Raw genomic sequence first — 13,937 nt, 5'->3', positions numbered from 1 at the left:
GTGTTTGTGTCATTGTTTTATTTTAAAAAATATATAGATCATACAACATATCAAGTGTAAATTAGTGTAGCTGAGTGGTAATAATTGCAGTTGGGGCATGGTTCACAGTAAATACTGTATATACCTGATAGAAATAACTGGTAAGGATGAAAGATTCTCATCCAAAGTCTTCCTCTGGTAAGTTGCAACAACTTCATTAACGTTAACCTTGATAGTGTTTGGAATAATACTATTGTGGAGGGAAAATGATTCATGACAGAATTCATTCTCAGTGGGACAGCTGCATTTCTGCAAAGGCACATGTTCACTATTTAGAAAGGATTCTTTTTGCTATAATCATCATGAAGACATTTCTACGTTATCTATGATTGTAACATCCAATCTGTATTGCTTTATATTATTATTATATATAATCAATATTTTTAAGTAGATATTTAGTAGATTTATATGAAGTAAGGCTGAGATGAATGAACATAGTAGAATCTTCTTCCAGGAAGTGTATAAAGATTAAAAACCAATAATCTCAAAATTAGTTCTTCAGATAACTGGTTCCAGGACAAACATCCTTTTGGTCTTTTCTGGCATGTTACTCCACATTGGTTGGATCCCAAGACACGTGTCTTCCATCATGCAACATTCCCAAAGTATTCATGTCACCCTCCTCCAGCTGGAACTCAAACACCTATGTGTGTGTGTGTGAGAGGGCAGAGACAGAGGAGGAAGAAGAGGCAACAGGTGAGATTACAGAATAAATGGCTGTGATCAGTTGAAACCACAGATGCAGCTTCTGAAGATGCAACAGAGGGGTTCAATTTCTGAGCACATTAACCAAAGCTCTCACAGAACGCAGGACATGTGAAGTAACCATGAGTGCATGTGAATGTGTAGTTAAAAGCAAGTATATCAGTAACTTTAGTTGCTTTTAATTTATTCTGGGCCCAATTTTTTTTAACTGTCATCTAAGTAAACCATTTCTAAGAGTTTAACCTTTTGCCTTGGTCAGATAAATGAATCATTCTCATATTTTTTAACTGTTTTCTGTGTCATCTTGCCAGTTTGCTTGGTCGATCGACAATGTCATGAACCTCTATTAATCTTATACACATAAAATATGATATTTTGCTCCTTATTTTCTCGTATTTTGCATTGTTTCAGGTGTTTAATGTGCAATCATGCAAACGACCGTGAAATGCATTTTTGACTCACTTGACAGTTTTCTTGTATCCTCTCCTTTTTGGTAGATTTCGGTATTGTGACAACTCCATTCTAAGGGAAAGTAAGGGAGCCATAACATTATGATTTTTAAAAAAAAGCATACAAAGAAACATGAGTCTCAGGCCAACTCAACTTGAGAGGGTCCATATCTGAACAATCTGACAACCTGAATACTCCAGCGGACACAGATTTGAGCAGGTGTGCGTCTGTACTTTTCTGCTATCTGGAGAACAGTGGAGTTGCTGAGGACTTGACCCTTGGCCAGAGGACTGTACCCTTCGAACACAATCCGTTCCCGACGACAATACTCAATCAGGTCACTGGGCTGCTGGAACGGATGGTACTCCACCTGATGGATCAAGATACATCATAGGCAAGTTATGTTGGCACTTTGGCATGTTTGGCATCATGTAAAAACTATTGGGGTGTGGAGAGGAGCTGAATAACTGACTGGGGAAGAATGAAGAATGTAAAATATACAACTGGGATGAGAAAAAGTTTCAAGACCCTCCCTTGTGCTCCAAAATAATTTAGACTTCTGTCCCTTCAGAAAAAAGACCCATGATAACTTTCATACAGTCCCTTACAATTTTTATTTTATTTTATTATTTTATTTTTTTATTAGAAGTTTATGAGGCAAGGTAGTAATCAAAGTCTAACAAATTATTTGGACTGTGCATGTTTTTTCTCCTTACCTTAACTCTATCTCTTCCAAAAATGGCCTGAATGCCTCTATAGAACTTGTCGCAAATAAACTTGTTTAATCTAATTGAAGGCTTTCTGGGAAAAAAAAAAATCTACCTGGTTAACATGTGGCACCACACTACAGTCTTCCTTTAACTGTTCCAGGTGGTGGACCAGAAAGTTGCTCACTCCAATAGCACGGCACACCCCTACAGTGACACACAGAAGGTTATGCTCTTAAAAATACCCCACGGTCACAATGATGTTTATTGCAGTCACTAAAAGTTACTTTTAAAATGTTCTCCTCTGTCTGCATCTGGTCTTTTAATACAGTCCTGAAAATAATTGCAGGAGATAAAAATAAGGTAGTAAAGGAAACAGTTATGTGAGACTTCAATTTTATTATCGCTGGTATTCAAAGCCTGGCCTGGTAACTTGTTGTCATTCTTGAAGCTACTCTCTTGCCTCAAATTTTATAATACACTACATTTACTTTACTAGCAGATTAAGTGAGTAATTACCTTCTTTGTAAAGTTCCTCCAAAGCTCTCCAGGTCTCAGCTCTCACCTCCCTGTTGGAGCAGCCATGTTGCGACGACTCTGGCCAGTGCATGAGGTAAAGGTCTGAAAAATAGGGGCAGGTGATGATTTAATGAGAGACTACAAGACACAGGAAGACAAACTGCATATAATGTTGGGTAATGAAGACTGTAATGATAATAGAAAGCAAAAAGATTAAGGTTTTTGTAAACATGTCTTAATCGGTCTTAACCCATACCAAAATAATCCACCCCCATCTGTGAGCAGGAGTCAAGGCAGGCCTTTCTTGCAGCTTTGTATCCGTAGTCACCTGGCCACAGTTTATTGGTGAGCCACAGATCACTTCGTGGTAACCCACTTTCTCTGATAGCTCTGCCTAGTTTCTCCTCACAGCCATAGCGCTTTGCTGTGTCGATATGGCGCACTCCACACTCAGTGAGTGCATAAGTGATGGCATCATGAGAGTATCCGCCATCATGTGATGTGCCTGGAATAGACAGAAAATATGAGACAAAATGTAGAAAGTCAACAACAAAGTCAACTCAATTCAATTCAAAGGGTTTTTGGCATGACCATATGGAGATACAGTATTGCCAAAGCATCGTATGAATATTGTCATAACCTTAAAGTGGGGTCAGAAAGTTGATAGTTAAAAAATAATCAATTAACAACTGAATAAAAGTGATAAATGTGCTTTTAATATTTGACATCAACTACAACAGTAAAATATATATTTATTATTTACATATACATGTATGTACATACATACATACATACATACATACATACATACATACACATATATATGTGTATCTGAGGCCTGATGCAGAACTAGCTGGTCAGTTTTACTCATGTTGTTTACGTCCCTACAAATTCATTACTTTTTTTATTATTTTAAAGCCATTTTAAACCTTGAATCAAGTCTGGTGCATACTGTTCAGTTGATATATTAAATAGTCATATTTTACTTTGAACATATCTGTAGATTCAGGTTATGTGATATGTCTATTAATATGTATTAATATTTTCCCTTGGGGTTTCCTCCTTCAAATGGTTTATTTTAAAATGTTTTGATATAAAACATTAAATTATCATGCATACCATAATTTTAAAAAAAATCTGTGAACCATCATTTAATGTGTGTGCATTTCTGTATTCTGTATTTTGGCATAATGAGAACTCACCTAATCCAAATATTGGGATCTGCAGACCATTGGAAAGTGGGGCTGTAGGACAATTTAGCGCTGGTACTAAAGGCATATTCCTCTTGTTGTCTTCGTGCTCTAATAATCTGCAACTTCTCAAAGCATTTCACGTTAACAGAACATGTCCGTTACAAGCAGCTGCAGCACTGAGCACCACCAACGAAACTCACCTAATCTGATAAACTCTGCTTTGTGGAGTTTCACGTTTTGATAGTGAAAGAAGTTATTATGGAGGCGTTTTACGTGTTGTCCCGTGATGAATGCATCTCTGGTGTAGGTAGAGATAAGACACTGACGGAAAACCAAATTACACGGCGCCCGTTAGTTTGCCCCAACAAAGATGGCGTCGTTTTACAAAGAGGGTATGAATCTGTGAAAACAGATGTACGACGCTCAGCGTAGAAAAATATCAACATACAGACTCAAACAGATCCTGTTTTTTCAAGAAATTGTACATTTCCAGGTTTCAAGCGGTACAGAATTCAATTTCTGAGCGGTGACGCCACTCCACTCACTTAACGTTGCGGCTAATGTTAGCTTGTGACAGCTCCTTCCTTGTAGGCTCTTTGGTTTCGGGTCATCCAACATGGCGAATATATGAGGTAAAAGGTTTGTTTGTAGCGCTAACAAAATGAGGTGAGTTTTGAATTCTGGGAAGAATTAAAACATACTTTCTACTTTGTTCAGTGTAAAAATAACTATTTCATCAGGCACTTAGGTATGTTAATCTAATTAAAGAATACTGGCCTAGGGTAACGTTTAACGTAAAATCTTTATATAACTTAAAGCATGTGATAGAACTGCATGACAAATTCAATACGTGCATGGGCGTAGCCAGGGACTGTCGAAAACTATTGGCTCTCTTTATTTGTTAATTAAATTATCCTGCTCTGGCTTTAGACCCCATACAATTTCAATAGTTTTCACATTTCTGACAGCGCTGTTAATGTTCACCAGCCTTTTGTCATTTAATTATTGTCTGAATGAACTAGTGTTCAGCAAGTCATCCATAGGATGACTGATCAATGAAAGTGTTTTCACAAAAATAAGTTGCAGTACAACTGAATGCAAAGTCATGCTTTTCAGTCTCACAACATGTGTTTAAAATGGCTTAAGTAAATAAATTTTAGGAGATCTTAACTGTGAGGAAAAAACAGGCTCGGAGTCTGTTGTAAAGTTATGTCCTCCTTGTCTGTGTGCCTCCTTTGATGCAGGGTCCGGCATTGCTGGATGGGGCTCAGGCGAGCCTATTTGGTTTGGCCAATCCTGCTGCTACTCCTGGTTGGTGCAGCCTTGACAGCTCTGCTGCCCTCTGCTGAGGACCAAGGAGGTGTTGGTGCTCTGGGAGTGCTACGCCGGGCAACATCTCAAAATGAGATACCTGCACATCGCCACCATGGTGACAGCACAGAGGAGGAGCAGAGGTTTACTGTCATCATCCAAACATACAACCGCACAGACATTCTTCTCAAACTTCTAAACCATTACCAGGCAGTGCCTCATCTTCAGCGGATTATCATAGTCTGGAACAACATTGGGGAGCAGACACCCTTAAAATTATGGAACTCCTTGGGGCCTCATCCGGTCCCTGTGGTGTTCAAGGAGCAGACTAGCAATCACATGCGCAACAGACTACAACCATTCCTTGAGATTGATACTGATGGTCAGTATATCTGTCAGCTTGCAGTTATTAAGAGATATTTATATATGCCTTTATGTTTTGTTGGTTTCAACATTTTTCTCAATGGAATCGGTTTGATTTTTGTTCTGGTTCTTAGCCGTGTTGATGCTGGATGACGACACTCTGGTCAGCGTTCCTGACATCAGTTTTGCTTTCTCTGTCTGGAAGGTAAAACACTTTATTGACAGTGGAGTTGAGACAGATTAATGTTCTGTACATCTAAATTACATTTTGGTTTTACTTGATAATTGGTGCGCCAAAATTATATGGTACTTGGACCATGCACATTGTGGCTATAAGTTGTTTTATATTTGGTTACACAGCAATTTCCAGACCAAATTGTCGGCTTTGTGCCCCGGAAACATGTCACAACACCAGGGGGAGTGTATAGTTATGGCAGCTTTGAGCTGCAGAACCCAGAAATAGGAGGAGGTGACCAGTAAGTTGCATTGTTATTTTTCATAATCTAAAGCTCCACATGCACTGCATCATATAATGTACTATCATGATTTGTGTTAGTCAGGCCTGTTGTTTTGTTTGTTCTTATTTACATGTGAAAGACCATCTTTTCTATTATCTTGCAGATACTCCATGGTGTTAATTGGTGCTGCCTTCTTCCACCGCCGCTACCTCCAGCTTTTCCAGGACCAACCTCAAGCAGTGCATGAGCTGGTGGATGCAACACAAAATTGTGATGATATTGCAATGAACTTTGCTGTAGCGCTGTATTTGAGGAAACACTCCAAGTCCAGTGGCAGCCCTACCAGACCCTCTGGGGTCTTTGTCAAACCCGTGGACCTCCGCAACCTGGAAAAGGATGCCAGCAGTGGATATCAGGGTATGTGGCATCGTCCTGAACACCTTCTTCAGAGGTCCTACTGTCTGAACAGGCTGACACAGATCTATGGCTTCATGCCACTCTGCTTCTCCAACCTGATGGTCTCCCAGTTTGGCTTCCCTACCTATGCCAACCACAAGAGTAGAAGCTGAGGAACTGTCACGTCGCTGACTGTCTTGAATTGAATGAGGACAGACTGCTACTTCAGTCTGGTAAGTCTGTTTGATTTAATATAACACATCACCTGTCTGGGCTGAGCTGACCTGCTGTAGGGCTTTACAGTCGATATTCTCATCTCTGTGTGATCTGTGGCCAGAAACCATCATTACCTACTGGATATGTTCCAAAAATAAATGCAAACAAATGTTTTCCAACTTTAAAAGACATGTAAATGCACATTTAATTGTTAGACACTGTCAGTACCCTACATGTGAAGTGAGCTCAGTAACAAAATCTTTTCACGTTGACTACATACATGTAAAAAAAAAAAAAAAACAGTAGTGAAATGACAGAAGATGAGATACAACAGTCATGGTTGAGCATTTAATATTTTGTATAAGAGCTTATCTATTTAGTATTTTTCATAACTGGTAAGTGTTTTGCTTTTTTGTATTTTAATGATACTACAGCAGTTTCATTGTGGCTTCAGGAGTACTATGATGGACTTTCTTCCTTTGGACAACAGCAAGGATTGTAAAAGATATTCTACACAAGGCCCAGTCGGATGAAAAGTTCATATTTGGAGGTAATCTGTATTGTTACCAAAGCTGTTTCTTTTTCAGTGTGTATACCTCTCAGTGCAGTTATTTTAAAACCAGCAGGTGCTAAGTCTCAGATCTTTGACAATTGCCTTTTTTGTATCTATGATAAGACTTAGTTTTACTGCAGTTAATTATATAGTCTTTAAAATGTGTCTCTTTTCTGTTTAGCCTGTGTCCCTAGAAATTTTGACTAAATGTTTGAAGATATAGCTATTTTGAGTAAGTTTTGGCCAAAAGACTGAAGTCTAGTAATAAAATGGTATCATTGCAAGTATTATGTACATTTAAACAAACTGTACTATGCATGCATGGACAATCTTTTTTTATTTTTTTAAGTCTGTACACATGTTGAAGGGCTGTATCATGTGATGCATTTAAATAAAGCCAACATTTTTTCTCTGAACAGAATTCATGGTTATATAAGAGTTAAAATTGATGATGCCTTTGTAGTAGTGTTAAAAAAAACGTTCCTTACTTTCCCTGATGTTAATGCATCTCATTTTACAAACAACTACTGGATAAGAGAAGTCAGATGATAATGGTGACACAAATGGAAAAGACAGAAGTATCAGCTAAGTAAATGCTTCCATACAGATGGACATCCCAAAACACCACTTGGATAAAGTTTGAAGCAGAGTAGATTCTACTCACCAGTCTGGCTAGAGGTAGAGATGCCCGTTTGTTACAAAATAATTGGATAAGTTCTTGTTTTAATAAAGAATAATTCCTCTTTACAATAAAAGAAACACAAAAGGGTTGCAGATGTTATCAGTATACGGATCAACATCTGGATTGTAGCACCAGGTGTGAAGTCAGACCTATTTTTCAAAATTCTTCTTCATACCATAAAATCAGCTTACACTCATTCCTGACCTTGGATGAAAAACTATATTTATTGATAAACAATAACATCCAACTCTATCTCAGTGGATAAAAGTGTCCTTGCATATTCTGAGGTAACTCTGGAGATCAGTTCTTTCAAAGAAAGGACCCCGGGGACCTTGAAGAGTCTTATTGTGGTCTTGGTCCACCACCACCATCAGCTCCACTGATCCCAGGCCCGCCTCCAGGCCTGGATCTACCAGCACCTGGAGAACGTATGTCATGCCACAGCTTCACCAGAGGCTCCCTCTTCCTCCAGATCAGTTTGTGACCGTATGCCACATACCATCTGTAGGATAATATACACAGAGATGTTAAGATGTAGTGACAGCAGAATAGGATACTTCTTCTAACTATTTTCAAGCCCAATAACATCCACATAACTCATTAAAAGATTTGGACATTTCTAAGTAGTATAAAACCTGTGCTCCAACTACAACACTAAGTGTAAAAACATCCAATAATAAAACACAGATTGTGTATTAACTGCCAAACTCATGATACCGTCCGGGTAAATACTGAACTTGGGAGGACTAACTTCTAGTACTTTGGACTATGTGTATGAAATGAATTGCTAAGAACTTAAAAAGTTAAAAGTCTCATCTCATTGTATGAATTTAAACATTTAATTTTGGACATTTTCACAGGTGTCTATGATTATTTCTGATGTGTTTTGTACGTGCTTATGTGTGACTGGCTGAGTTTACTTGTGTCTTATCTCTTCAGCTGTACTCTTGCAATAGAGATCTTGATCTCAACAAGATTACCTGATTAAATAAAAATAATAATGATAATATTAATACAGTGTGTAGTTTTCCTTATAGAAATTATTCTAGATATGAACAGACGTTTAGAGCCTACTTCCTTGGGCCTGTTGCAAATGTTTGTGTTTTTTTTTTTTTTTTAAATCAGGCTTTAATAAAAGTATTTATTGTGTCACTGCTTTTTTTTTTTTTTTTTTTAAATACAATTAGGGCCTATTACACACTATTATATACACACTATTGCACTGTGTCACATCCTTCATTACAATAACCACAGGCACTGTAGTTTATTTTGAGTCAATCCCACATACACCATCCTGCTGTATCATCCGTACATAATCACTTGTGCACCAAATGTTAATTAATCTGCAACTGAAATTAGTCTCTAACAAATGCACTGTTTACTCCTGTTTAAGTCTGCTACAAACCCAGTGGCCAAGCTGTTATAGGAAATTATTTAACCTTTTTTGTGACCTGTTTTTAAAGATTTATTGAGAGATGAGCTGAAGCCTTTTGGTTTTGGTCTTTTCAGGGAACTTGTTGGAACTAAAAAAGTAAATAAAAACACCAGCCTTGTCCTTTAAATGCAAAGGATAAAAGACTTAGGCACACTCCAGAAAACACTTGATTTTACATTATTGGCCATGGCCCATCATTTATTAATTATATTGAGGAGTTTTGGAATCATCCTTGTTTAAAAATACTTTTAAAAAAATAAACATTTGATTATTCTTTTCGGTGTAAAATGAATGAATATTGGTCACTTACACTCCAAAGAGGGCTCCACCAAGGTGAGCTGCATGGTCAAACAGCCGCCATCCCAATATAAGCCCTGCCGTATCTATAGCAACGAGAGCTTTCAGAGCCTAAAAGGAGAACAATGACAGGAACCTGACGTTACACAAAACAAAATGCATCAACTATAGCTATCGCTCTACCATGCATTCATACATGCATACTTACACATTCACTCATTCATACACTGGACTGTATCCGTTTCGTTCATGCACACAGATTTACATCTCTTGCCTGCAGCAAAAACAGACAACAAGTGAGTGTCAACTCCCTATTGCACTTTTCAGATTACACTTCAGAGGCGTGTATCTACATTACAAGAAAACCCTTTTTTAAAACCATGCATGGTGCACACCCAAGGGCGTGAGTGCACACAAACACAAACATTGTGTACAACTTGGACACACTGTGCGTCACTTACATTTCCTGCTGTGAAGGTGACCATGGGAAGGAAGATAATGCCTAGTTTGGCCTCTGGCACCTTTGCACAGACTGCAGCTAAGACTGCCATAACCGCACCTGACTATGAATAATACAAAAAAGACAGATTAAAAGATTAGGATTATTGGTAGTTGATTTGTATTAAGATGTAAAAAGATTTTAGTTAATATCTTACCGCTCCTAATGTGGGATAAAGCCGCCCAGTGGCTGTTTTACACATGTAGCTAACCATAGTGGAAATCACACCTGAAAACGCACACAGTGAGGATCAGGTATCACTCTTACTTCTGTCCAAAATGTTTTGCATCCCTTTCTTAATTCCAATTTCCTGTTTTCTCAGTTACCCTTTTAAATGCCAATCTTTGAATTTTAGGTCTTAAAAATTATGTTTTTTATGTGCTGATATAATACTGGATTTAGATTTGATTATGTTGTAAAACCCCAAATCCCAAGCCTATATACTCACCGGCAGATAGGTAGACTGCAAGAAATTGCTCCCTCCCTAAGAGAGAGACAATTCCTGAGGAGAATGTCCACAGGACATACATGTTCGCCATCATGTGGATAATGGAGTAGTGGCTGAAGGAGGACAGTACCATGGGAATGCACCGTGTTTCTAGTGGGGGGAGAGAAAAATGGACAGAAACCTAAACGTTTGCTCGGAACACACAGGAGAGAGCACTTGATCACGGTCTGTGGATCAAGCTGCAATTTTGCTCCTGTTCAAGAGCATTTTGTTGAGACACTTAATTCCCCTATTGTCCTTGTGTAAGCATTTTTACCCCCCCCAAAACTCACTGGAGGCTGGGTTGGACGTGAAGTACTTAATCATGCTTCTTTGCATTGAGGGGATCCGCCAGCAACACAGGACTACAGCATTTACTGCAATGATACCTGGAAAATATAACAAGGAAAGTTGCTGTCAATAAAGAAACCTCTGTTTATATTAAGCACAAGTAAAGATGTTGATGCTATCCATTAAATTTGAAGAAACACAGCTACCAGTGACGGTCCTTTGTCCCTCGGTGAGGCTGCTCCAGAAGTCATCCACCATGGACATGAGGAGGATGAGCTGTCGCTGGAAGTCTGTCAGTTGGTTCCACCAGTCATGCCAGTAAGCCATGTCCTGAGATCCCTGGTAATATATGTATACATAAGTACCCTGATATAGGCTCAAACACAACCAGGAGAAAGATGACAGTTTGTATCATTAAAACCTCACCTCTAAGAATTTTTCGGACTCAGCTTCATCTTTTGCACTCTGAACTCTTGACTTCAGCGTCTCATACTGCAGGATGGCTGCCGCACCAAAGGAGCAGCCTGTAAACTGACATGGAGTCAGACAACAACCAACCCCAGCATACCATCCTAAACCTTATTGTGGCATGCATTTCATTTCTCACCTGAGCTGAAACATGAGAATGAACATTGAATCGAGAATCATAAAAAAAAAAAAGGAAAAAAAAAAAAATAAGAGAAGACCTACCCCCACTGTGAACATCAGAGGTTTGAAAAGTGTTGGCCTGGGGACTTTGGGAGGAGGAGGAGGCCCTGGTGTGCCAGCTTCAGAGGGTGAGGCCCTTGTTTCTTTGGTGACATTGCCCTTTTTTGTGTCTGGCCTTTTGGCGTCGCGACGGAAGCCACATCTTTGTTGGTTGTAGGGGTTGAGTCTGTTGAAACACATGCAGGCACAAGAGGCAGTATTAGAATTTCATTGATAGATGGACAGATCTGGTAAATATACACCTGTGCAGAACACCCATACAATATTATCAGGTGAACCAATACAACTCTGCAGTAGATACCGTGACGCTTAATCTTTATATTTTCTTGAGATGTTGATTCATCTTTAAGTTAATGTGTTTGTTGATGTTTGAAGGGCTGCACAAAATATTTTCATTATCAACTGATCTGACAACTATTTCTGTTTAATCATTTGGTATACAATTAAAAAATAGTGAAAAATGGCTGTCACAATTTCCTAAAGCCCAAAGTGACATCTTCAAATTGCACATAAAACAAGGAAAAACAGCAAATCCTCACAACAGAGAAGCTGGAGCCAATGTAAAGTATATTTTTACGGGGAGAAAAAACATTCAAATTTTTAATTGATTATTAAAACGATTGTTATACTACGTTATACTGTACATTGTTAACATTTATGTTATGACCAACCCCATTAGTTTTTCCTAATGATGTAATTCAAGCACCACCTGTGTATGATTTATAATGATGTACTCTGCTAGTCTGTAGGTTCAAGATATTAGCCTCATCACAGAACATACTTTCTATGTATTGATTTAACTAAAGCTATTTAAGCTATGTACAATTCAGACGGCAACAAGCTAAATTGACAAGCTAAATTCGTTTTAAAAAAATAAAAACATAAAAAGTACGACAGCAGTACAACTGCATAACGCGTTTTAACTGTAAATTAGCTAAATTTAAGCCATTTCAGCCCTATGGATGTCTTTACAATGACAGTTGGAACAGTTAGGTAATCACACACTGGGCCGACAAGCAAAGACACACACATCCTGTCAGTGTTATTCTTGTTTGGACAAATGCTGCGACCTGAACAGCGTCTCATTTACTCACCTGGTGCTTCGTGAAGTTATGTTTTTAGATGTGGTGAACTCTGTTTTGGTCCATTTCATTATCGTTACACATCCTCTCCACGCCATGTTTTTGATGACCTCCTGTCTGAAGCCCTGCCCACTGCTAGACAAGAGCTAATGTTGCGTTCAAGCACTCCTCTTCAAGCTCCGACTTCTGACAATCCACTGAAAAACTTGTGGTGTGACATAGTAGGCTAGGTATGTTGCTTGGAGGTGTGTGTGGGAATGTGTTTAGTCTATATGCAAATAATTGATAGTACTTAAAATATGAAAGTCCATACAGCTCATCAAAAAGTCCCTGTAAAGTTAAAGGGCAGAAAATTGTTGTCATGTTTTAGCAAGTAATATGTAGGTTATAGGCCTATTAGAGCTACTAAAATTCTGTGGTTCCCGCCTCTTAAGAGTGAAATGTGTGATTTTCTGGTTTCTTTAGACATCTACTATGATAGTTAACAGAATATCTTTGGGTTATGTACTGTTGTTCATGACAAAACAAGACATTTGAGGATATCACCTTGGGCTGTGGGAAACAGTAATCTACCCTTTTCACCATTTTCATTTTATAGACTGAATAACTAATCTATTAATTGAGAAAATAATCAACAGATTAATTGATAATGAAATTAATCATTATTTTGCAGCCCTAATGTAGGCTAGCCTATATGTAAACTATACATAAAGCAACTACTGTATGTAAATAAAGTAACCTATTAGCCTACATTACCCATACAATATTTATTCCAGCATTCTCTCGAGTGCGTGTGCTAATCAGGTATGTACAGTTTATCTACATTTGTTCTAGAGTGACTGGAAACCAAAGAGTCAAAATCTTTGTATACTGAAACATATTTAGCCAGTAAAATTGATTCAGGTTAAAAAATTTAACAAACTCGATTTTGGGAAAAAGTTGGGTGTACTTGAATGCAGCAGAAGGTATAGGTTTATTATTACCGTATGCAATATTGATATTATTTTGGTATATTGGTATTATATAGTAAACAGCTCCTCTCTCTGTCCTGTGCAGAACCGTCTTTTTGTTTTCCATAAGAAGCACTTCACTTCCCACTAGTGGTGTCTTAAAAACCTACAGACCTGCATCTGCATGTTGTCAGATATCCAGGAAGTCACAAATAGATAATGATAGAAAGTAATTCATTTATTGAAGTATTGTACTTAAGAACAATTTTGAAGCACTTGTACTTTGAGTATTTATTCATTCATTAAACTGATGCTATTTTATATTTTTACTTCACAATATTTCAGAGGAAAAATATTTTCTTTTGACTCAGTTACATTTATTTGACAACTTTGCAAAGTAAGATTTTACAACATATTATCTATTTGTAAATTATAAATTAAACTAGCAAATACTATATTTAGTTGTTAAATTAGCTGTTTACACATGAATGCATAAGTAGTTGTAAAACACAAAAACAATAAACCACTCTTAAAAGGGCCATTCTCCATAATGACATAATGTTATAGGTATAGGTATATTTGAGATTTTACAAAAT

At 37.8% G+C, this 13,937-nt stretch overlaps 3 protein-coding genes across 7 annotated transcripts; 1 reads left to right on the top strand and 2 right to left on the bottom strand.

Annotated features, from left to right (window-relative positions):
- Nucleotide 1: 1 nt before the first annotated feature.
- On the bottom strand, nucleotides 2–4,867 carry zgc:110366 (uncharacterized protein LOC550476 homolog). 3 transcript variants are annotated; one of them, XM_042427453.1, is made up of 8 exons: nucleotides 4,785–4,867; nucleotides 3,623–3,735; nucleotides 2,677–2,925; nucleotides 2,421–2,522; nucleotides 2,017–2,108; nucleotides 1,382–1,564; nucleotides 1,207–1,266; nucleotides 2–682 (listed from the first exon to the last, which is right to left on the bottom strand). In XM_042427453.1, exons 1-8 carry the CDS (start codon nucleotides 4,865–4,867, stop codon nucleotides 587–589), a joined length of 978 nt encoding a protein of 325 aa, XP_042283387.1. In that variant the 3' UTR covers nucleotides 2–586. The 3 variants fall into 3 exon arrangements, with proteins under 3 accessions (XP_042283387.1, XP_042283388.1, XP_042283389.1); XM_042427454.1 differs by lacking the exon at nucleotides 4,785–4,867 and adding an exon at nucleotides 3,814–3,905; XM_042427455.1 differs by lacking the exon at nucleotides 4,785–4,867 and adding an exon at nucleotides 3,814–3,904 and having other exon boundaries at nucleotides 3,623–3,738.
- Nucleotides 4,192–7,326, top strand: extl2 (exostosin-like glycosyltransferase 2). Of its 2 annotated transcripts, none has more exons than XM_042427452.1 (6): nucleotides 4,192–4,279; nucleotides 4,858–5,306; nucleotides 5,422–5,492; nucleotides 5,648–5,763; nucleotides 5,909–6,374; nucleotides 6,812–7,326. In XM_042427452.1, the coding sequence occupies exons 1-5, from the start codon at nucleotides 4,275–4,277 to the stop codon at nucleotides 6,312–6,314; spliced, it is 1,047 nt and encodes a 348-aa protein (XP_042283386.1). In that variant the 5' UTR covers nucleotides 4,192–4,274; the 3' UTR covers nucleotides 6,315–6,374; nucleotides 6,812–7,326. The 2 variants fall into 2 exon arrangements, with proteins under 2 accessions (XP_042283386.1, XP_042283385.1); XM_042427451.1 differs by having other exon boundaries at nucleotides 6,792–7,326.
- Nucleotides 7,327–7,616: 290 nt separating this feature from the next.
- On the bottom strand, nucleotides 7,617–12,540 carry parla (presenilin associated, rhomboid-like a). 2 transcript variants are annotated; one of them, XM_042427446.1, is made up of 10 exons: nucleotides 12,404–12,539; nucleotides 11,292–11,475; nucleotides 11,028–11,132; nucleotides 10,808–10,940; nucleotides 10,604–10,699; nucleotides 10,272–10,421; nucleotides 9,981–10,051; nucleotides 9,786–9,887; nucleotides 9,338–9,435; nucleotides 7,617–8,094 (listed from the first exon to the last, which is right to left on the bottom strand). In XM_042427446.1, exons 1-10 carry the CDS (start codon nucleotides 12,487–12,489, stop codon nucleotides 7,935–7,937), a joined length of 1,185 nt encoding a protein of 394 aa, XP_042283380.1. In that variant the 5' UTR covers nucleotides 12,490–12,539; the 3' UTR covers nucleotides 7,617–7,934. The 2 variants fall into 2 exon arrangements, with proteins under 2 accessions (XP_042283380.1, XP_042283381.1); XM_042427447.1 differs by lacking the exon at nucleotides 7,617–8,094 and adding an exon at nucleotides 9,533–9,598 and having other exon boundaries at nucleotides 9,344–9,435; nucleotides 12,404–12,540.
- Between the last annotated feature and the right edge of the window lie 1,397 nt (nucleotides 12,541–13,937).

Source organism: Thunnus maccoyii, chromosome 12 (genome assembly GCF_910596095.1).
Source record: "Thunnus maccoyii chromosome 12, fThuMac1.1, whole genome shotgun sequence".
Classification (NCBI taxonomy): domain Eukaryota; kingdom Metazoa; phylum Chordata; class Actinopteri; order Scombriformes; family Scombridae; genus Thunnus; species Thunnus maccoyii.
Note: the sequence above shows the minus strand (reverse complement) of the source record. Positions and strands in the feature narration are given on the sequence as shown.